The 23,154-nt window shown below is 49.1% G+C and overlaps 7 protein-coding genes across 7 annotated transcripts; 6 read left to right on the forward strand and 1 right to left on the reverse strand.

Annotated features, from left to right (window-relative positions):
* Positions 1–914: 914 nt before the first annotated feature.
* On the reverse strand, positions 915–4,217 carry DFJ58DRAFT_710522 (uncharacterized protein; the record flags this gene model as incomplete). The annotated part of the gene is given in 6 exon segments (XM_041383816.1): positions 915–1,154; positions 1,172–1,395; positions 1,465–1,591; positions 1,831–3,609; positions 3,672–3,719; positions 3,855–4,217. 6 exon segments carry the CDS (start codon positions 4,059–4,061, stop codon positions 915–917), a joined length of 2,625 nt encoding a protein of 874 aa, XP_041236545.1. The 5' UTR covers positions 4,062–4,217.
* A 2,244-nt stretch (positions 4,218–6,461) lies between these two features.
* Positions 6,462–7,220, forward strand: DFJ58DRAFT_820429 (uncharacterized protein; the record flags this gene model as incomplete). The annotated part of the gene is made up of 2 exons (XM_041391965.1): positions 6,462–7,034; positions 7,087–7,220. A coding segment is annotated over one exon (573 nt), but the record flags the coding sequence as incomplete, so codon positions are not given.
* Positions 7,221–9,844: 2,624 nt separating this feature from the next.
* DFJ58DRAFT_820436 (uncharacterized protein) lies at positions 9,845–12,394 on the forward strand. Its single transcript, XM_041391966.1, has 5 exons — positions 9,845–10,074; positions 10,139–10,516; positions 10,651–11,705; positions 11,791–11,894; positions 11,992–12,394. Exons 1-5 carry the CDS (start codon positions 10,051–10,053, stop codon positions 12,135–12,137), a joined length of 1,707 nt encoding a protein of 568 aa, XP_041236547.1. The 5' UTR covers positions 9,845–10,050; the 3' UTR covers positions 12,138–12,394.
* An 849-nt stretch (positions 12,395–13,243) lies between these two features.
* DFJ58DRAFT_719253 (uncharacterized protein) lies at positions 13,244–13,795 on the forward strand (the record flags this gene model as incomplete). Its single annotated transcript, XM_041384593.1, has 4 exons — positions 13,244–13,292; positions 13,356–13,581; positions 13,639–13,703; positions 13,758–13,795. 4 exons carry the CDS (start codon positions 13,244–13,246, stop codon positions 13,793–13,795), a joined length of 378 nt encoding a protein of 125 aa, XP_041236548.1.
* A 460-nt stretch (positions 13,796–14,255) lies between these two features.
* DFJ58DRAFT_200367 (uncharacterized protein) lies at positions 14,256–16,099 on the forward strand. Its single transcript, XM_041379199.1, has 7 exons — positions 14,256–14,358; positions 14,412–14,675; positions 14,722–15,170; positions 15,224–15,342; positions 15,390–15,543; positions 15,600–15,678; positions 15,731–16,099. Exons 1-7 carry the CDS (start codon positions 14,305–14,307, stop codon positions 15,848–15,850), a joined length of 1,239 nt encoding a protein of 412 aa, XP_041236549.1. The 5' UTR covers positions 14,256–14,304; the 3' UTR covers positions 15,851–16,099.
* A 1,811-nt stretch (positions 16,100–17,910) lies between these two features.
* On the forward strand, positions 17,911–19,827 carry DFJ58DRAFT_820451 (uncharacterized protein). Its single transcript, XM_041391967.1, has 4 exons — positions 17,911–18,395; positions 18,585–18,690; positions 18,745–18,826; positions 18,877–19,827. Exons 1-4 carry the CDS (start codon positions 18,014–18,016, stop codon positions 19,603–19,605), a joined length of 1,299 nt encoding a protein of 432 aa, XP_041236550.1. The 5' UTR covers positions 17,911–18,013; the 3' UTR covers positions 19,606–19,827.
* A 41-nt stretch (positions 19,828–19,868) lies between these two features.
* Positions 19,869–22,036, forward strand: DFJ58DRAFT_820454 (uncharacterized protein). Its single transcript, XM_041391968.1, has 6 exons — positions 19,869–20,415; positions 20,466–20,535; positions 20,608–20,711; positions 20,767–21,013; positions 21,070–21,712; positions 21,769–22,036. The coding sequence occupies exons 1-6, from the start codon at positions 20,037–20,039 to the stop codon at positions 21,844–21,846; spliced, it is 1,521 nt and encodes a 506-aa protein (XP_041236551.1). The 5' UTR covers positions 19,869–20,036; the 3' UTR covers positions 21,847–22,036.
* Positions 22,037–23,154: the final 1,118 nt, after the last annotated feature.

The following is a 23,154-nucleotide window of genomic DNA, read 5'->3' on the forward strand; positions in this document are numbered from 1 at the left end:
CATTATGTTAATGTAGGGTCCGTGTATCATCTGCATGGCTGCGACACACCCTGCCATCACTTGCAAATGAGTGTGTGCATGATAGTTCCGCACAGCATTGCCCAAGTGCTTCCGGAAGCATTTTGAGTAGGTGGGTCGTACAACCAATGACACTCGACGCCACTGAGGGACGCGATGGTGGAACGAAAGTCATCCATTCACGGCAAATGCACATGGCACTAGGTGTCATCACGTTATCCCGGGACCGTCCCGACGGATAGTGCGAGTTAGTCACTGGCCGTGGGTGTATATGCAAAGTTCAATTCACTCTGAAGTCTAGTGCGGCCGCTCGCACTAGCGGCAGGGTTAATGTGTCCGTGTTGTCACAACCAATCCCTTACGTGTGACATCTACTCGAAGTTTTCTCCCTGCGAGATGCTATGAGTTCAAGAGGTAAACAGGGCCACTGACCTGACGTGGCACAACAAATTACCTTCAGAACTTCCCTGAAGCTCCTGAACGACGAGTTGTCAAAATATGCACACGTGTGAGGATATGCGGTGGCCACGCGGACGAGGAACGAACCCTGAGCGGCCATTAACTACTTACAGTGAGCGAAGTTGACTCATCTGATTTAGGGAGTGGCACGAGCAATGATGCCGTGGCTCTTGAGGATCATAGTCATATCGGCACCACAGAAATTCCGGGCGTCAATTAATTCAAGCAACGCGGCGTGATGGTGCCGGTGAACGTTAATTGAGCAGCTGGGAACCGTGATAGAACGGCGATGACTTCATATGCGGCAGTACTACGGGGGATGATTGTGATTTGATCAAAGCTATGCCATGAGTAAGAAGAAATAACGAGGAATGCAAGGTAGCAAACCGTAAACATAGTAGATGTCATAAATAATCCAAACATGACACAGTTGAAATTCATAGTTCTGTGTGAGGAATAGCAGTGCTCTCCAAATGCTCCTCCTCCGCCTCGCGAACCAGACTCGACACAATTTCTCCTGCGTCCGCGTCATCGCGAGAATTGTACCCTGAACTTTCCTCTAGAGGCTCAACCTTCCCAAGTGCCTCCAGTACTTCCTCCTTGCTCCGTCCAATAACAACAGGGGGGACATAGGCGCGCTCACCCGCACCTTCCTCCGGTATTGGAAGAATTGAGACCTCTGGCCCCACATCACGCTCTGGAACAGTAGCTGTTCCTTCTCCTCATCCTTTTGGACGCTATTGAATGCACGCTCGCCGTCGCGCTTTATGCGCCTCAAGCGTGTCTCAAATCCAATCACGACATCCTGGACCTCCGATTCAAGGTCCTCAAAGATAGGAATGATCGGGTTATCCATCATCAGATTCTCATGCGTGCCGTTTTGGATCGAGTTTGCTTCCTGAGCGAATTTCTCGCTGGCTGTGGCAATAAAGAGGAATTATTAGTTTAACAGGCTACGTGACAGGAACAATGGATAGGGGGACTCACCGTCAATCAGGGAATGGTACCGCTGCCAGTCTGAATACGTCACTTCGTCAAGCCAAGCATAGTCGAGCCCTAGGTCGACTTGGGCTTTTTCCGCGACTTCGCGAACTTCGGCAGTCACAGCATAAACCTGTGCAACAGATAAAGTACAATCAGTGACCGATTTTTTAGGCAAAACGTAAAATTAAAAGAACGCAGGAGGCTCAGTCGTGGGAAACTATAACATGGGCGGGGGATAGAAGATGCGAAAGGGCAGGCGCAAAAGCACAGAAAAAGAAAATTAAAGGGCAGTGGTCCGAAACCAACGGAAATGACCAACAGACTGGCGGAAAAAACGCAAAGGACAACAAGGAAAAAGAGATAACCAACCTCGCGCAGCTCCTGATCCAGGATAGCACCGTACCACATGTTGACCACAGCCTCCACAACCCCAAGACGCTCTGAAAACTTCACGCCAACCTTCTCAACCACTCTTTCCCAGAGCGGCATCTTCTCGTCGTTCTTCCGGCTCTCTGCCTTTAGATTCCTGAGATAGATCTCGGCGCCTTTAATATACTTCTCCGCGTCAGCAACAAGGCTCTCGATGGCATCTCGAATATCAGGCGCCTCTGCAAGCTCGGCGGCAGCAGTGCCCCTGATCTCCCTAAGCCTGCCCCTGAGCGTAGACGAACTAGTCTCCATCTGAGACCGAAGTTCGGTCTCCCACTTAGAGTGGCGGGCCTCAATGTCAGCACGTTTGCGGGTAGTCTCCTCAGCTTTAAGGCGTAATCGTTCAGCGCGCTCTTCCTCCGACTCTGGGGGATTGAGGAGCACTTGCTCGTGAGACTGGGATGTGGTCAAGGGTTCATCGAGCCCAAGTTCGGCGTAAAATGCGTTAATGTCGATCTCATCGTTGTCACTGATATGTGCAGGAACCGAGCTGGAGGCAGTAGAGCTAGTGGGGGCTGCGGAAGTGATAAATGGACTAAAACCATCGGTAACAGCAGATACGATCGATGAAGTGGCTGATGCACTCTCTGACAAGACAGGCGACGCGCTCTGGGGGATTTGCACTGGTGTTGGCACAGAGTTCGAGGGAATGTGAGAAGAGGACGCGGATGCCGGTTGTGAGGTAAGGTATGCAATCGGCACGGCGTCGAATACGGCGGGTACCTCGGTTTCTACGGCTGTCATTGCATCCTCGTTTAAAAGCGTTCCAACGGCTGTCTCCGTCGCTTTGCCGCGTGGTGGATCTGTTTCCACGGGAGGTTCATCTGCGGATGTGGGTATGATCGGAGCGTAAGTTGACTCCAGCTCCAATGTCTCAGAAATAACAGGTTCTGAGCTTGGGAAGTCCGTTGCGTCGGATGGAGCAAAAGTAGATGCTGAAGTCGCTGGTGACCCGCGGCTTAACTCCTTAACTTTCTCCCACAATTTAGCCACATGAGGGTCGACAAAGATCCGTCTCTGTTCCCTTAGGAACAAAAGCGCATACTGCACCTCAGCAACGATTCTCTTTGCCACAGGGACCGCGTGAGGCTTTGCTGCATAATAAGTGTCCTGAGTTTTCTGGATGGCAAGGAGGATGTAAGGTTGTGCTTTTTGCTGCCATCGTTGCAGGTTGTAAGTAGCAGTACGCACGTGCGGAGCTATGCGCGTGGTGTACGTCGCTTCCGCTTGCTCGACATACGACTCTGCATGCGCAACGTAGGGTTTGAGTTTGCTCAATCGCGGCGCGATATGCTTGTCGTACTGAGGGACGACGTGTTTCTGCCATTGGGGGACAACGCGCTTTTCCCATTGGGGGACAACATGGGTCGTGAAGGCAGGAACCACACGGTTTATCCAAACTGGAACAACGCGCTTTTCCCATTGGGGGACAATACGTCTGGTCCACTCTGCTTGCGTACGAAAGATGATGGGACTTGCAACCTCGGTTATGCGGTCCACATATGGCGCGATAGAAGGGTGCGCAAGCGCAGCCTGTATTGGTGGGATAACGTACGGGTCAAGAACAATACGTTTGTACTCAGATAGGCCGCGGCAAGCGGGGGATTGGAGATGTGCCTCACGAGGGCACACGGCAAAGACGTAGACCGTGAAGGCGAGCACAAGGAGCTTAGTGAGGAAGTCCAGAAGGGACTGGATAGTGGATTTGCGTTTCTTCTTCTGTGAGTGAGTCGGTGTCGGTGAGTCGAGATGCATCAGAGCGAGGAGAAAGGGAAACGTACTTTGCCTGATTTCTTTGGCTTGTCTTTCTTTATTTTTTTGTGTTCATCCTGTATCGCATGATTAGCCCCTTACAACAGACTGGGCAAACGACAAGCGGAAAGCAACACAGATCCAAGCAAAAGACGCGAAAGGTACGCATATATTTCTATTGGTCTGTCTAGAAATTCATTGCGGCTACTCGCCTTGTCGTTATATTCCTTGAAGTTATTAGAGGCTTGGGTGATAGCTGCGGTGTGGGCGTCTCCGGATGCCAGTGGGCTTGACACACGAGGTACTGCAGATGCGTCCTGTATTACAGATGCTCTAGCTGAGCGTGGTTGACCTTGTGAAGATGGTGTACGAGAAACTGGAGGTGCTGGCACCACTGGAGTTCTGCGAGTAACAACCATTGCAGACTGCAAAGTACCAAGTGCCTATGCTATGCAAGATTATTGTTGAAAATATAGAATTGAGCCTAGAAAGAAAGCATAGATTTTTGTGGCAGGGAAGCGTGCGGCTGGCGTGGCAGACCTATAATACTCGTGAAGTACTTATGTTGATTGTGGTTTGTTTTTGGAGCCACCCGTGACGCGCGAAGGTTGTTTGCTCGTGTATGGCAAAGGCTTCGTTATGTAATCCGCTTCTAAATATCGCGCTATGTAGGAGAACACAGTAATTCTCTGCGAGTTCTGCCGGCGGAACTCCTCCCAAACAGCTTTTCCCGCGACACTGGTACTTAGCTACATATATCCCCCCGACGGAACACAATTGCCTTGTGAAAGATTCGGTCATTTCCAATATAAAATACGGTATTATGCATTATCATGCAATTGAATGGCACTAGCGGTGAATATTTGAATGCCTTTTATCCTCGGGCTTGCAAGGGATGTCTCCGACTCCGCAACGCCTGATGTACTGATACCAGTCGACAAGCACGACTGTCTTCCTTTCTTAAGGCAAGTAAGTGCCAATTGGGACGTGTAGTGTTTGGTCTTGTGTGGTAACAGCTTCGTTACATAATCAAGCGTGCTCCACAACGCCGCATGATCCGAATCGTCGGATGTTGTGATCGCGCATGCTCGAGCGCTCAACAGTCTAACTGCACAAAGACTGACGATGGCTCGACAGCCAGTCAAGGTAACCTATGCACACAAACGGGGACGTGCAAAAGCTGCTGCAAAGCTCTTGTCTTCTCCACTTGAGGCCCTTCCGCCTGATCGTGATGATATTACGCGTTCAGAGATGTCTAGGCGAATGCTCAAACGCTCTCGGGGTGTCGCTAACCAAGACAACGATACAGTGCGATCCAAGGGTCGTGCCATGAAACGTGCCAGGCAGACTGTCGAATCAGATGCTCCAGAAGCAGAAGCTGATGTCGACGCGTTCCAAACGCCATTTCCTTCTGCGGAGTATGTCCATTCGTCTTCAGTTACGCGTCCATTAGTACAGGAAGAGTTCTCTCCCGTACCAAATGTCAAACATGCTCTCTCACGCACGAGCTCGCGAAATTTGAAGGAGAATAGTGCATCCCTTCCCCTTGCTTCACCTTTCCATAGCCGTCCCTCCTCCCCTCACACTGGCTCCACAACCAAAGCGAAGGCGCGATCATCTCGCATTCCCCTTCATTTGAAATCCCGCACGCTTTCTGGTGCCTTCCAGAAAAATGATAGTGCATATACTCACCGCAAACTCTCCCACAAGGACTCGACCATATCGCTGAATGACAGGAAACTTTCCCGTAAAGACTCTATGATATCCCTCGATTATACCAGGCTCTCCCACAAGAACTCTACACACTCTCTCAATGAGCTAGCCAGATACTCACCTTCGAAACATCAACGTCGCCCCTCGAGCCCAGATCCCTCGTATACACTATCTCATATCACGCAGCAGGACTGGATCTCCCCGACTAAAGAACTTACAATACATGCAGGTATCTGCGAGCCCGTTCCGGATTCGATTATTCAACACAATCCGATTCAAAGTTTGTCTGCATCGCTCTTTCTTGTTGATCGTCCCCAGTTCTTCTCCACCCCGCTGGATAGCCGCTCTGGCAGCAGGACAGGCCTCCAAGCACCGAAATCTCCAAACATAAGCTTACTTGCCCCTTCCCCACGCCTTCCGCGCGACATGGACTTTGAAATGGCAGATTACACCGAGCACCGCAAGGTCCGCATCTCAGGCAATAGCATTATCTCTTCCTCCGGCTCGTTCACGCTCAGGGCTCACCAAATTCCAAATGCCCTCGACGTTGGTGAGGACCACCTTGATAGTGCTGGCAGTGCACCTATGTCTATGTCTCTTGACGTACTTCCTCAGAAGATCTCAATGGGAGAACACATGATTCCTCTGGCGTCTTCTCCTCCCCCTACTTCGGACTTGGCTAATTTCAGACCACAGCACAAGGTCTCACTAGGTCAGAATATCTTAGCACTTCCTGGCTCAAGCCCGCCGGTCTCCTCGGCGCCTACGGTTGTTGCAATACGCACTGCGATCGGCCAACGATGTCTCGTATTTCCGTCTGGATCAAGCTCGCCTGCTCCACACTGCCCAGGTTCCGCCGCGAGAAACGCGTCATCTGATTTGCCTCCCCGTGGTGCTACTTTAGGCATGGGCGCACCAAGTGAAGCAGACCTGATCCAAGATATGCTATCGCTTGATTTAGGCGGTATGTGCATGCTCTCGGTGGCTACACCTCGCTTCCAGACCGTGATGTGATTCACATCAATTTCTTCATGCTTCTCATCCCTCGCGTTTACTAGTTTTCGTTGCTTTTGCGCAGAAAATCCTCTCTTAGGTTCCGATTGATTTGCGTTTGCAAGATACTAAACCACTTCTTCGTATCTACAGATAGACACGATGATAGTACCCAGTTCCCAATTCGTACCCGTTCCCTCGAGAGCCCCGCTGGCATTAGCGCTAAGAAAACGAGCGCCACCAAGCACAAGAGGAACCGCGCTGGCACTATCCGCGCATCTGACTTCACACAGCCTAAACCCCCTAGCACCGGTGGTTCCACGCTAACCTCCCTCGTTTCGACTATCGCCGGGCCTGCTGGTTCTCTTCCTGGCCGCACACGCTCCGGTACAGTTGTCGGCCCCAACTCGAAACTCGCGATACGGCCACACGCGAAGGGAACCATGAGAAAACAGCCCGTGATGCAGCTAACGCGACGTGATGCCCACAGTAGGTCGGAAGATGGCATGGACATTTTCAAGGTGCATGATGACGTGGGCCCATGGAACACTGAGGAGCCCAACTACGCTGGTGTAGTGCAGAGGCTGAAAGGCAAGAGAGGGAAGAAGAAGGTTGCGCATGATGAAATTACGTCAGATGATCCGTTGCTTATCATTGGTCCATGGAAGGACGAAGATTGGTCTTAAGGTGAGAGTGTGTGACTCTTGCCTTTGAAGTTGACTCATTCACTCTTACAAGTTCCCTTTCACTCAGGCGCTGTCAAAATGCTGTCTGTTTTCTTCGTGTATTTTATTCTTGCACTTGTGCATTCACCTCATGGACTTTGTCGGACTCAGGATAGTTTGTACATCACCTGTTTATCATCAACTCTGCATGTGATCGTATGCTAGTATGCTGTGACCATTACAATATCGCTCCTGCCACGAGTTGACACTACCACCTCATGCATTACGTGATTATCATGCGATCTTATTGAACCCATCGCATTTGCCATCACCCGCCGCCATACAGGTATCATGAGTCAGATGAAGTTCTCGAAGGTGAGTGGTAAAAACACCTCCTATCAACTTGCACATGATCCGATTCATTGTCCGCCTGTGATATAAACCGGTCATTAAAATGCGGCTTCACCGCGTATCTACAAGAAATTAAACGATCATTCGATCAGCACATAATGACTCCCCGCTGCCATCGTGAAAAATCTTTCAGGTTACTGACAAGTACTGCACAACGAGGGATTGGTTGATTACGCCGGTGCCGTCCAACATACGCAATTCATGACAAGATGTACTACTTGGAGCTACTAATCTCAAACATCCACAAGTGCTGAGTAGAGCCGGTGTTGCTCTCGGTCTCGATCTGCGACACGATATCAGAAGACATTCCATCAGGAGAGGTAGTAATAGACGGTTCGTACAGGTGAGTTCTCGTCCCGTGACTTGAGTTTCCAGGCCCAGTCGTCCGTGCCTTCGATCTCAATACTGAAGGGAAGCCCCTTAAGAGACGTAGTGGTTCTACTCGCGATTATAGACTCACGAATAACCCTTCGGCGAGCTGCTTTCTCTGATCAAAAAAAGCCAAGGGTTGTTAGAACAAGTCAAAGATAGAGTCTGGAATGGACAATAATTTCATTAGCTCACTATTCGTTGAGGTGAAAGAGGGCGACTTACATTGGGGTCGAAGTAAATGTATTCATCACATACTACTCCGTTGCGAACCGCTTGGAATGTTGCCATTCCAACCTCATGAAACATTGTAAACCACTGCAGGAATGCATTTAGAGAAAGTCGCGGCAAGCTATAAGAGTTGGTCTATAGAATCGATTGTACCTCAATCATGACTCCAGGTTCCTTAGAGTGTCCAACGATGTTGCCGTTGACGAGAGAGACATATCGCCCTGGGCACGCAACACTTGCCAGCTTGTAGGTATTAGTGTGCATATTATCTGATAGTTGTGAATGTGAAAGCTATAGATGAATAACTCAGATAGACAGACAAATACTATATACCTCGAGCTTTGCCAAACCGAGCACGAATCAAGGTGTTTTTTTCGGTGAATCTGAACCCTTATTCATCTACCCGTATCAGAGTTGTTCGCACCAGAGTAGAGCGCAAGTGTCGTAAATTGTGTCAATGAGGTGGAGTGGAAGACGTTCCCTTTCAAGCAAGTGTCCTGTGACTTGAATGCAATTAGATGGTCATTTACATAACGAATAGATGGCGTTGTAAGCTAATTGGTCGAGGGCTTTAATATTTCACTTAGTAAAAACTAATGACGAGAATGCTTTTAAACCACTTACCTCTTTCAGTTACAGTTGGGTCCCATGGGGTAAGATGTTGCGCTGTTCCTCAGCGTTCCTCTGCTAGCCAAGATGTTCCCACACGTGCACCACGGATATGAGGTGAAATGGAAGATCAAAATTCCCTTCTGAGGGCGGTGTCCTGTGATTTGAATGGACAAGCAGTTGCCCTGTGATTTACATAACAATGAAACGAATGAGCGAGATGCAGCCTTGCACAGCAGACGTAATAAGGAGGATGCCCCAGAACACCCATCAAGTACACGATACTCGCACGGGGACGGTAGTAAACTCGAAAGGCCAGTCGCCTTCCACCCATGTGGGCCAATGTTCAAGTTCAATAACAGGGCAAAGTTGGTGGATATAGTTGTCAATCAGGATTAACATACCACAATCTGTCATTGGCCTCTAGTGGCGTCAAGCCCATTGATGGTCTTGCCAACTTCGTCAGTCTAGCACCAACGAAGTGGCCAGACATAGTCAATGTCAATACCAGGGCTCAGTACCCACGACGCCGGTGCGCATTTGTGTGTTCTGGTTATTAACTGTTGACCGATCGCAGCAGAGCCAGAGGATAACGGTGGGCAGTTTATGGTATAGGTTTGTCCCATCCTGTCAGAGTGCAAGACAATTAGCTCGAGATAAACATTCGAGAAGAAGTGACTGCAATGAGGATTAATCTACAATTGCTCTAACTTCCACAACCACAGTCTGCCGATCAGACCTACATCAGGAGGAGTTTTTGGTCCCAACTCTTTCATACCATGTTGAAACAAGTTACGCCATCCACCAGATGTGAACCCCAGATTTAAGAACCATGTGTTTCCAGCTGAAGACGCATGTGAGTACGTAGCATGAAGAGGGTGCGAAAAGCAGACCTTCCGAGGTGGATCAATTGACGGCTCTAAGCGAGGCGTCATTCTGAAAAAAAGGAGATAGTACTCATCCAAGTCGCTTAAGAGCTGTGAACCTGCCAGTCACGGTGATGGCACTGATAGAGCTACTGATGTTTAAATATGGCGCACGCTGAGTGCTGAGCTGTGGTGGGTTTCATCCGATCCCAACACTAATCCTCAGCTGTCTAGCAGGCAGAATTTTATGAGAGATGGCATTATGAACTGGCCGCCACTCAAATCGGGGACCCGACTCGCTGACTCAAGAACAACTTAACTTACTAAGCTTAGTACGTTATTCCAAGCCAATCAAGTCGCTCGATCGACCCCACATGACGAATTTCTCTAGGTACCATAGCCTCGCGGCCAATAATAGGTTTTACAGGAAAACACGCACCTTCCGCATGTCCGAGTTACGATATCTCCTCATATCAACACCACCATCATTATCTGCCATCCACCTCGCCTGAACTGCAATCAGCGAGCCCTTGTATTGCCAGAGGACTACCATGGACTTATATGATACTTTACAGGTGCGTCTCCCCACTTTGCCACTTGTTCCGTAGTGCTGAATGCTATCGTAACTCGACCGCGAAGACCGAATTCCCTCAAATTGATACTTCCCTTCTTGCAGCTATCATTGCAGACCATGTGCAAGAAGGGGACGACGCAACTCACTCCTCCGACCAGGTCGAGACTATACGAGATATATTAAAAGTTCTCGCAAACCAGGCGCAGGAGGATGAGTGCGAGCTAGACGACATTATGTCTACTACGTCCCTCACCACTCCGGACCTGTGCGACAGTACAACGACCGCAAGCGAATCATCGTCATCTCAGCACTCATTCAGCTCACCACTTGGCTTCTTGCAAGAGGCTTTCTCGGACGTGCCTATGGAACGCCTCAAGCGTCTACTGAGAGAAGAGTGTGGAGAAGCCCTGGAGGGAGACGGAGATGTCGACATGGAAAGACTGGTGGAGTATATCTTAAACATGGAACATATACGCGACCTTGAGGAGCGCGGAATCGATGCCCTTGAACACACTCCACCATTGCTTGATGGGACTGGGAAACCGTCATACATACGAAACCGAAAGTGACACCTAAGCTCGCCATACCCACAAAAAAGAAGGCCAAGGGCCGCACGATTAAAATTGTGGACATGATGCAGACGCAGCATGCCCCCCCTTCTCCAGCACAGACGAAAGGGATGCAAAAAGAGGGCATGGCTATGGGCGCGGGTGTGGACATATGGACGCAAGTTTCCTCGCTTTCTACCCAACTCGCTGCACTACTTCCTCCAGCCCCACCGTCACATTTTGCCTCCTTTTTTCACTCTCCAACGCACGCCACACCCGCGCACGCCCTCCGCGCTGCTCTTGCAGCCCTGCCTTCTACTTTTACTACCGGCGTCAAACACAAAGCAAAGCAAAAATCCCCTATCAAGAAATCTGATGCAGATGCAGAAACCAACACGCTATCCGCCCTTCTCGACCTCCTCCAAGCCTCGCCCACTTTCGCCACTCTTGATACGGAACAACGTAATACTTTGTACGCAGACGCTCGCATCGCACTCTCTGCCGCACAGAACAGGCCGGATGATGCTCTAGATATCGTCTGGATCCTGCGTGACCTCGAGCATCCCGCAAGCCAAGCAGGAGTATACCACCTCCCACCTCCTGTTTCAGGCTCAAATTCGAATTCTACTCCTGCACGTGCAAAGTTGCCAACCGGTCCTCCGTCTGTGCAGGCTCCACCAACGTCGAAGCGGAAATTCACATCCTCTCCTTCCAGTCCTATCACACAGCACCAACCCCCGGAGTCATGGCAGGACGTGCCTATTCGATCCCCCCGAACTATACAACCCCCGGAGAACTCCAACCCCACGAACAAGCGTAAACTCCGTGGCGCGAGCAATGCACTCGGCAAGGGCGGCAACGGGACAGGAGGGAACGTCTCTGGGGCGCGACATGCGCACTTTTCGCGCGAGATACTTCAGGCGCGCATACAGCGCGGAGAGCTGCTGCGCAAGGCGGGCCAGGCATGGCGGGGGTCATTAGGTGGGGAGGTGGCGCTGTACTATGCGCAGAGAGCGAGGGAGGTTACGGAGAAGGCGCGGGAGGACGCGTTGGACGAGGCAAGGGGGTTAGTTGAGGCGAAGAGGTGAGTTTTTCTGTCTTCCACCCTGTACACATATTTTCGAATTTCCTCCCAGTACTCTCAGAATTGATACTAATGCACCCTGTAGATACGCTTCCAACGACAAAAGATCCATCGACCTACACGGGACGTCTGTTCAAGAGGCGATAGTGATCACAAGTGAAATATTAGAGAGAGAGGGATGTTCACCTGGTAAGTGCGTTGTTACGCTCTGTTTGTCAGTTGCTGGGCATTTTGCTGAACGAAGCTATGTGTGTGCGTCTGTATCACTTTGACCGCTGTCCCATAGCATCCCCTCTTCGCCTCATTACTGGTCGCGGTACCCACTCTGCAGGGGGCGTGGGCGTATTGAAGCCCGCGGTACACCGTGCGCTCGTGGACAAGGGCTGGGATGTAAGGATGTGGGACGGAGGGTTGGTCGTCCGGGGACGGTAGCGATGACATGTGCCTTGATCTTTATATGTACGCGGGCTGATGGATATTTATACGATTTTTCTTGGATTTGTTGTATCTTACGTCCATGTATGTCGTATATCCGTGTTTCGTCGATACCTCCCTTCCCTTTCTTTTTCTCTCTTTTCGTATGTGTACTTTACTGACCTGATTGTGGTCTTGATTTCCATTGTATACTTAGAGGTGTGTCGTTTGTCTCGTGAGGTATATGCCTCGTTATACATCTATTCCTATGCTTAGGCGGTTCCGTCATTGAGTAATGGGGCGGGGTGAAAGTGAGCTTTTGTTTCACAGATTTGCTACTTTCTAGCTGTAACATTTTCCGACAGGGCGACTCTTCACAATTTGGAAGACTGTAATGGTCGTCTCCTAGCGCGTTATCGTCCGTTATTAGGCTCAATACCCGAAATCGAGCTGGACGATCATCGGTCGTGAGACCAGTGACACGAAATAAGGAAAGCCTGGAAAGTGCGCACCAGGCAAGACCAGGCATCGTTCTCCCATGACAAAAGTGCCCAGACAGGTCGCAAGATCGGAGTCGGAGATCCCAATTCCTCGATATTCACGGAAATTTTGAAGAGACGTGATAGTTTCAAACTTCTGATGGTGAATATGGGAAGTCTGACACTCGGGGAGATGGAGAACTTCATTGCGTTACCAAAACAAATCGTTGAAAAGGAAAGGCACCACAGAGCCTACCAACTCCGAACCAGGGCAGATTTAATCGAAGCCATTTCCTTTGTTACCAATGAGTCTGAAAGAGTATCGCGAAATGAACTGAATCACCTTATCCAGGTCTATAATTCACTGCAACTTGCAAGCAAGCTCCAAGTCAGGATATTCATGGTCGTTAAAGTTGTGGTATACGTACTTGGATGATCTCGGCCAGCACTAGTAGTGACGTCTACACCTACTAATTGTTCACACAGCCACATCATTACGGCACGTGGCGACCATAGGCATAGTATTAGTAACTGCGCTTGTTCTTCAAGCTCAAGGTCTCCATCGAAGACGACAAGCGACCTTCTCACAAACGTTCTTATTGTCAAACAGACTCGGGCCTAAGAAGCGGAGCACTATAAATTGCCATGTTATTCTACCTTTCGCTCCTCGCAGTCCTGGCATCACTGGTGATGGGTGAGTACCCGCAGCAATAGACGATAGGTTATAAGGCTGGATAAGCTAACTTGCTCCTCCCAGTCGGTTACCGCTACCGTGCAACTCTCCCTACGAGAGTTAAGGCTTTCTTCCCAAGCCTTAACCACTACACGCCGCTTGCCTCTTTTTCTGATCAGGCGCGTGCAGGGCTGAGCTCTCCAATGTTCGACATTGAGTCAGCCAACATCGCTGAGGGAGATTCGCGAGCGGGACTGGACGAACAGGGAACGCAGGAGGTGCTGGACATCATGCGTGCTCAACGGGTCAAGTAAGTGTTTCGTTTACGTGGGCCCTAGCGTGGCTTATCAGAACTTCATTCACATAGTTTCGACCAAGCAAGATTGATTCGCCATAATCAAATCCTTGCTCGTAATGGGATCGATCCGTCAGGTCAGCGTTAACATAATCTTGTAATTCTTGGGAATTCATCATGGTGTCTTACAGGCATGCCCCTTGATTCGAAGGCCATTACGAGGCTGTGATCGATTTCTCTATAACTACTTTCGTAAAATTTTCGCGCTATCAGTACTATCATCGAGCCCACCCATATCACTCCTTCGTCTTCTCCCATTTGGCACGGACCTTGTTGGATTTATATCATATACTCTTTTGTATTTAGTGCATGAAAAATGCTGTGGTTTTCATGGTCACTGCCCTCGCTTAGGCAGATATCTGCATGTTGAACTTCGATGGCGAGTCAGGGACATAAGTATTACAGCAACGTATCCTGCAGGCAGCGCGTGCAGGCCGGGTAAGGTATGAAGCACTATACAGGCCTCAGGGATGGTACCTACTTAAGTATGGGCAGTGCCGGAGTGGGGCCCTCTGGGGGAGAGCTGAACTAAGATGCTCAGATTTAGGTCGAGTTTCCTTTTGAGAACAGAAGATAAACAATCGGTGCCAATTTCGTTTTTTTCTATGAATTTGCCCTGCAAAAGTGTATGCATGTCCCGGTCAATCGCGTACTTACTAGTCCTAATTTGTATCCGCCATGCCACCTTTTCGGCGGGCGTCTTCCAAGAATGAGGACGAGGCGTATACAGAGGTAAGCTCGTGAGGTGATATTAGTAAATGGCCCGCCTATGACGCGACTTGCAGGGAGTCACCCAAGCGAAACGGCAGAAAGGCAACTCGGGAAGGATCATGGCCCCTTCTCCAAACATGCGTGTTACAAGGGCATCAATGTCACTCGATGGCCTGCTAGATTTTTTTCGAGCTGGAATAGAAACCCGTACGTCTGATGACCCAGCAAACGGCCCGGAGGAAGCCAGTTATTTTGAACGTTACATGTGCTCCGTGCTGCCAGAGTGTTTGGAAGTACGCCGCCAGGTACAAGACAGCGATTCCAGAACGGACAACTTTGTATGGATGGTATTTTGAAATGGACAACGGAGCTAACTGAGGGCAGGGCACTCTTATCCGACCTTTGTCTCGGTACGAGTTGTCGGCTGCGATAAAGTATGCGTCCGCGTTTGGTGCGGCGGCTCTTCCTTCACCGGCACAGGCAACTATATTGAGAAAGCTGCAACTCCGTCGGGTAAGCAATAGACGCGACTCAGAGACTAGAGGTTTATTTGTGTGGCAGGAAAGGCGTAGAACAGATATTCAGGAGCTAGACTTTGTCAATTACAATTCTTTGACTTCCGCACCCCCCCAATTACCGCCTCAGCCGCCACAATCAGGCATTTTTAACTCGCTAAAATCTATCCGAACGACACCTTACGAAGCGTCTTTTTTATCACGCCTATGTGGTCATAGACCACCTACAGACTCGGGGCTAGTTGCAGTAGACTGGGAAACCAGGTCTCCTTGGATAGAATTGATGACAGATGTGCGAGAGCACTACTCATATGCGCAGTAGGTCTCATTTACTCGAATGATTGCGCTGCTCACTTCATCATTATCATCAGCCCCACATCATCTCAATCACCTGAAGTTCCGGTTCCAATCCGTTACGTCTCCCTGCAGCCGTCCCACCTTCAACAGGTACACGAATTATTAGCTAGAGTGTTCTGGGATGGAATTGATGGTTTGTTGTATCCTCTCATCTTCATAAGTTGCTCTCATGTAATTCAGTTAGCGACTTGCTTCAGTCTTCTCCCGAGCGTTGCTCAGTGATCGCCATGTATGGCAAAATTGTCATCGGCGTGGCTCTTTTGAGCTCGCCTCAGGAAGCGTATATCACGTACCTGGCCGTCAGAGCAGGCTGGCATAATTCTCAGATAGCAACGTGTGTTGCAATTTCTCGACACTTAGAATAATAGCTTATGATCTTCATCTCTGCAGTACTATGCTGTATCACCTGATCATGCTCAATCCGCACAGAGATATCACACTTCACGTAGCTGCTAATAATCCAGCGATGGTGCGCTTTTGCTAGTGATCGGTGTTGGCACACATTTCTAAAATTTGTCTAGTTGCTGTACAACAGATTTGGGTTCAAGGCTGAGGAGTTCATTGCAGGATTCTACGAAGATTACCTGGACTCTCAGTCAAGGGCATCTATGAATGCCTTCAGATTGCGTCTTCGACGATGACAACACGATTTTCAGATTGGCACTGATCTAATCACCAGAACGACAGGGACCTGCTGGTCCAGTACTCCCGGGGTACTTTGTCGGGAATAGTTATATCCGCCAAAGTCAAGGTGTTGATATGCGCCCGGCGTATCAATCGCGATGTTCCATCACTAGGGACCAGGCACAACCGCAATGCTAGGGAGTCAACCATAACATATTAATCCGAATGTCATGAATAGCAAATATGAATGTATGTTTTCATGTCCGTGCTTCGATTCTGCCGGTCTCAAGCATCTCGTGTCATCACATGGGAAAAAATGGAATTTAATGGTCAAGAAGCATTTTTTCAGGAAACCCGACGGTAGTTCGCATGCTGGTTGCTAGTTGAAATGGATATCCATTTTGATCGATTGCGATGGTCAAACAAAATTATTGACTTAGTCATTAACACGAGGACAGTCCAGGATGCGTACCCGGCGCCTTCAGCCCATGTTATGATCGTTGATGCAGTACAGCTAGCAATATGGATGCAACACAGGTCTAGTGATCTCCCACCTCTATTGCGCATAAAGCCGCTCTCTACCAACAGCGTTGGTTTACTACCTGTTGTACAGCCAAGCTGTTGTGGTGTCATTAGTAAGTGAAGTATAACTTTTAGGGAGGGGTATAAGATCCTCATGTTTTGCGTATGATTTTTTCGGGCCTCTCAATGGTGGACTCGATGGCCGGCCTGTGCTCATGACCAACGTGTTTCAGGAGCATACATCGAGGGTGAGTCTGCACTTGGCCAGATGACGATCTGATCGGTGCCACAACAGTATATGAAAGATCACTAACTGAACCCTGCAAGATCGACATCTCACGTTACTGATTGCTATCCACTTTCCAGTTGCCGGCGTGATCATCTTTGCAAGTTAATGCTAGCCACTGATCGCCTCTCTTGACGAGTTTGTGCCAGGCTTATGACTATCTTGTGACAACGGACAAAGAGGTGTACTACATAAAATTGTTTTGAACAATTATTCCTCGTTCATATGTGCTACCTGCAGGTTAGACTCCATATGTGGGTGTCGAAGTGGGGCACGGCAAGGGTCCTCCAAAATTTGTCTGTTCAAACCCAGTTCTTCGTCCACCTTGACATATGATTTGTTCGCAGTCGTATCGGTCATGTCAGGTTATGTCTGTCTGTACTCGGATATGGAGAATAGGATCAATGTTTCCCATTATACGATGCCGCTATGTAAGTTGGACTCATCAAACAAAAGTGCCAATGCGTTATTCGTATTTTTTCCTAATACTGGTTGTAACTGAGATTGGTATGTTGTGTTATTGGCATGTCTTTCACTGTCAACTTATGTATTCATCAGTGGTCCTCATTCTCATGCTGATTCACGCCAGGGTGTACTCGCGGCAAATGACCGGCGTTGGGAGTGGTTTGTTGATGTCGCTGTATCGTGATTCTATTCTTCATATAGTATGCCTACTGCCTAAGCCCTTTCATGACTGCATTCAAATGATCGCGAATGACCAACTTCGTAATACGGTCGTATCTATAGCGAACGTGGTAGTCATGTCCGCCATTTAAGTGAGTGATCAGATACCTCTTCTGGTATGGCGACTTAGGAACTCCAACGAAACAGCCATGCTACAACTAACTTCTTTGACACATGCATCGCGTCCGTTTCTTAACGTCTGTCCAAGACTGGATATGCTGTAACGTAGATTCCCGGCAGTCATGCACTCCGTCCTTTCCTTCCGTATCATGTTTAATCTCAGGCAAAAGTGCATTTTACATTCCATGGACATCTCGGACATGACTTTCGGTAGAATTTAACCTTATGATCAGGAGGTGATGTGAAGAACAGAAGTAGTTTTTCCAGGGCTATGTGTGGCATGTATTACGACTAGATTCAATCACTTAGAGTACCAAGTGTGATCAATTGAACTAACCTCTCGCACTTTGATCCTGCCAACTGCCGGGATTGATAGGGGTTTATTACATGAAAAAGGCAATGTTTGTTTGTCAATTGTTCCCAGGCATGGCGGTTGGTGGATTGTGCAACCAACAATCCTTTCTACTTAGCTTTCGCAGGCGCAGCCATTGATTTCTACGTATACTTACGTGCGAGGACATCAGGCCTGTTCCTTGCCTTTCTGTTGTACTTATCTGCTTTCTGGTTTATGATCTGTGTGTCACGAATTGCTATGCCTTTCCCATTTACATTCAGTTTTCGCGTACCGGGTCTTCACAATCCGTTTACCGCTCAATCGGCAGTAAAACCGTCCCGGAATGACAGGAAAGATACTCGGCTTGATCCTGCATCTGCTATTTCTCGACGTAATTGCACCCAATTTCCTCCTCCCCGCCGTGCATCACCGTCACCATCACTATCATCATTTGTACCACTAAACCGTAAGCGCGGTTGGGTGCCTTCTATCTCTGAACCCAGCCAAGCCGCCACAAGCGCCGCATCTACTCGAGGTTATCTCGACACACCCGCAAAGTACAGGGATATGGCACATGAAGCGCCCGAACAGGAATTTGTTGAAGAAATGTTTGCAGGTGTGTCTCAATCATCCGTGATGTAGCATTACATATTTCGCAAGCAATACCCGCGCCATGCGCACGCCATGTGTTATCCATGCGCAGGCTGCGGTTTATATTTTGAAGTCATCTCTCTTGCTTCTTTACTTTCATCTTTCAACCCACTTTCATTCATGCCTTTCGTCATCGTTATTGAAATAGATGTAGAATTACCACCCGCCAAGCGGCGTCGCACTCTCGCAGGTTCGATCGTGTCCACAGCGTTGAGCGCTGCTCTTATCGGGACTGCTGTTGGTCTCACTGTATATCGCCTGTGAGTGCTGAATTTCAGTTCGATATTAATGTTACTTATCACTATTGAGCGTAGCTGGCGGGACCGAGGCAAGGAACAAGAAAGAATACAACCACTACCACCACCATACCACCCGGGTGACTGGGTCCCCGAACAAGTATGTACAGCTTGGCGTGTGTCACTGTCTCGTCATTGACATACTTTCAGTACAAGGATATTCAAGTTACCCCTCCTACTCCGAAATCGCGCAAGCCTCGCTCAACGCCTTCTGTTCGTCGTTCCGGCACACGACACCGCAGGGTGCGAGCTCGCGGTCGACCGGTTACCCCATCACGTAGTGTTTCCCCTACCCTCATGGCTCATCCACCCCCAGAATTTGATTTCGTGCATGTAAACCAAGACGAAGATGAAGAGGAGGACGAACCTGAGGCTGACGAAATGGACTGGATCGGCGACAGACTATCTAGACTCATACAAGAAGGGCACAGAGCTCTAAACACGGAGGTTGTGGTCATGAGTGAAGCGAAAGAGGATGAGGTGGATGATGGTTCAGGTGACTGGGAGGAAGAGCAACCTGCCGCTGGTCCATCTGTGTCCAGGCGGAGTTCCTTCCGCCAAACACATCAGCCCCGTAACATTCAACCCCCATCCTACTCGGCCTTTACTTCATCTTCTCCGAGCTCGTCACCTAGGAAGCGTAAATTTGTTGGCGATGCTGTACACCTTTCTCCTGATCGCCAAAATTTCTCAAGGTTGTCAGTACCCAGTACACCTCGTCGGATTGCTCGCGAATCTTCGATGGATATTGGCGTCTGCGCTACTGTTACAAGCAGCTTCAAGGAGGATGTGAGTGCCTGGCAGAGTCCAGAACTCAGAGAGTCGATGGAGAGGGCAAGAGCGCAATACCTCCAGAGGCGGATGGGCGCACGATCATGATGGAACTTTCTGATATGTATTACTTACGTACTGACACTTTCTTGATCACTGGCACTGTCTCTTAACGAAGTATGGTCTAGGAATTTTTCAAGTACATGCTGTATCATTAGAATCACTTTAGCCAATGGTCATGCGCCATTTGGCAGTTTTCCACAAGAACCGGAACTATTTCTGATTATTTATGGCAACACTCAGAATTAGAACACAAACTCGTTTTGGAAACCGATATGCACGCACTACTCGCGTTACGTTGTTCAGCGTGAGTGTCGAAAGCTGCGGTCGAAAGTTGAACGGCCATACAATATAACAGCCACGCTGCAGCCTCATTAACTCCAAGGTCGACTGATCCGAATCAGAAACCGGGTTGCAATGTTAGGGCTCCGCAGTGAACGTGAGCTGTGCGAATTCGAAACGATCAAGATGAACGCACGATGCGCAGCGTGTCCGGCATTCTAATTAGAAAGCTTTGCATGACCTTCCTTACGTCTCCTGCCGTATACTCACATTCTTGGACTATTTGGACTCCCTGGTACACCTTGCAACTCTTATCTTCAAGGACTTCTCCCTCCATCCCCATGCCATCCTATGGTCTGACGAAGCGTGGTATACGATTTTTGCTCCTCGCCATCGTATTGTGTTTCGTGCTCCCTGGAATACTTTATCACCGTGAAACTGTGCGGAACTACTTCACTGATCACCTACCGCCATTGTACGAGGACTATCGAGAGCGGGAGCAAAATTTGGGGCATTACAAGGAGTACGAAACGAGCAAGGATGTTAAATATCTTTGGTCAGCCAATCATGCACATAGTGGGTGATCCTTTCTTTAATTTGAATCATCACGCGTTGACCGTGCACAGGCTCAGGATGGGGAAATGTGATGCAAGACTATGTGATGAATGCGCTGCTTGCACATACCACAGGACGCTCGTCAGTCTATTCCTTTACACGTTCTCTCTCTTGATTCCCACATTCCTGATTTTGGTTTTCGATGACGTGTAGTTTTGTCTTTGATGACTACATCTGGAGGCCAGATGGTACACTCTTTACGGATTATAATGGGCATTTAATTCCCTCTCGGATTCCCCTGACAGCACTATTAGGCGGCAAGTACAACATGGTCAATTTCCGCGTATACACACCATTGACTGACTGTTCTAGGCATCATCGTGGGTGGTGAAATGCCACCTGGTGACACCACTCCTCGCGCAGTGTCTAAGGATTTCTTCAACAAAGTCTGCCCCAATCCGACAGTCGTTCATGTGACCGAAGTGAACGATGATCGTATGCGATTCGATGAAAGCGTGCCAGCTTCGTATATATTTGAGAAGTGGCTCGAAAAAATTAACTCGATTGAGGATCCGTGTGTGGAAATCGACCCGAAGAGTGATGCAATCTTTGAGTACTGGTGAGTCATACATATCGTCTTTGGATGACTAGTGGGAGACGCCAGACTTCACGTAGGATATTTGGACACGAGAGAATGTTGTCCATATGGAAGTACCTCAAGGATTCCCCGGTATCCACGCACTGGGGGTGGTCGCCTTTGATACACGATGCATACAGACGAAATCGCCACATCTTTGTGCCGAATGCGAAATCTACTTTTTTCGAAGGGCTTTCTGGTTCGGCTGTCACGGAAAACTACACAGCCCCGATACCTGGCCTCCTAGCGCTACACGTGCGAAGGGGTGACTTCCAGGACCACTGCGTCCACCTGGGCAAATGGTCATCAAACTGGAATGCGTTCAATTTGTTCCCTGAGTTCTCCGACAGGTTCCAAAGGCCCACTGATGGCGGATGGGGCGAGACATCCGAGAAGAACATGCAGATGTATATGCAACGGTGCTTTCCCACAATCGACCAAATCGTCCAGAAAGTCGTACAAGTGCGCGTCGAGTCGGAAGAGCCGCTGACGCATGTCTACATCATGACCAATGGCGCTGTCGCTTGGGTTGAGGAGCTGAAGGAGGCTCTTCGGAACTCTGGGAACTGGGCCCAGATCAAGAGCAGCCGCGATCTCGACATTACATGGGAACAGAAATTTGTGGTGCAAGCGTTGGATATGTTGGTAGCTCAAAGATCTGAAGTGTTTATCGGGAATGGGGTAAGAGCTGCTGTAGCTTAATTGCTGGTACAAAACTGACGAGCGTCTCGTTACAGTGGTCGAGCTTGACCTCGAACGTTGTGATGCTGCGTATGGCGCAGAGTTTTCCTCCGGATAGTAACAGATTCTGGTAATGACGCTCACGACTGCTTCGTCTACGATAGAGGCACGGACGGATGGACGATCTATTATGTTTATTGTTTGGTGAATACAGCCGTTGTGCGCCAAAGTATAGTCGCTACAGTAATACACTATTTTCTTCGTGTCAGGGTATACACTGCTTATGTTGCAGATATCAAACATGATTTATCTGGCGATACGAAACTTTCCTGCATCGACGTCGAACGGTTCAAGGCCATGGCATGTCTGCAAATTTTGGACAGAGAATATCAAGGTCCGAGAGTCCTAATCACTAACCTGGTTACTGCATGGAGACATAACAAGGCTAACAACTTGAACTCTATTCAGATTAGTGTAGGGGGCAGAACTACTTGGATTTAGTTCTGCCGGTTGTAACCGGCAAAACTGGCAAAACTCTAGGAGGGCCGAGGGCCGAGGCTATGCATTGGACTAAGTGTACGACATTCCCAACGATGACATCAATATTGCCTCATCCCATCCGTCACCCTCACCTTTTCAACTCTTTGAGAGCTGCAAATTCATCAGTTTAATGTTATCAGGCGAGATACGCTCTGGACCAGCAAGAAGGTCATCTGCATGGCGAGGCTCAGTCGAGAGCAGAGGTGTCCACGCGAAGGATGCTTCAAGACCCCGGGGGCGCCCACCAGCATGCACTATCTTACTTTAGGGACGTCAGTTTTCATGTTCCCCTGGATTCAAACTGTGTTATCAGAGATCTCAATCACATCTCTCGGATACCCTGGGGTTCTGTCACCCTCCTTTTGCGTGAGTTCTGCCGTGGACCAGGCACAACCAGTTTTGCCAAACTGGTTGGCAAAACTCTCGCCCGAGTGCTGCCTAACAACACTATCTATTTTGTAACATTCAGTACGTAGTTTCCGGCACCGTCATGAAGACTACATGGCTACGTAGTATGCAAGCGTCCCTCGAATGCTCGTCATCATGGAAGGCTGATTCATTCTCCGGCTTATCGCAATTGGCAATTCAGTATCTCCCTTGCATCTAGAACTGATTTGTAGCTCAAGGGGATCTTGATGGAGTTGCGGTCTGTTAAGTCATAAACGCTAGGATCCGTGGCAGGCGGCCCATATCGTAATACCTACTTTCCCGATAACGTCGCCACCTTCGATAACACTGCCGAATTCATCAAGGAGTAATATTGTAAAGTACTCTTGCTGTTCTGCACTCCAACATTTGCAGACGAGGTCTTCTCCCTGTTTCCCCTTGACATGGGCATCGTTTTATCACACGGCGACCTGATACCCCAAAACCTCATAGCAGACGGGTCGACTATCACCGTG

This window comes from Suillus subalutaceus (genome assembly GCF_016647625.1).
Source record: "Suillus subalutaceus strain FC151 chromosome Unknown DFJ58scaffold_216, whole genome shotgun sequence".
Lineage (NCBI taxonomy): Eukaryota > Fungi > Basidiomycota > Agaricomycetes > Boletales > Suillaceae > Suillus > Suillus subalutaceus.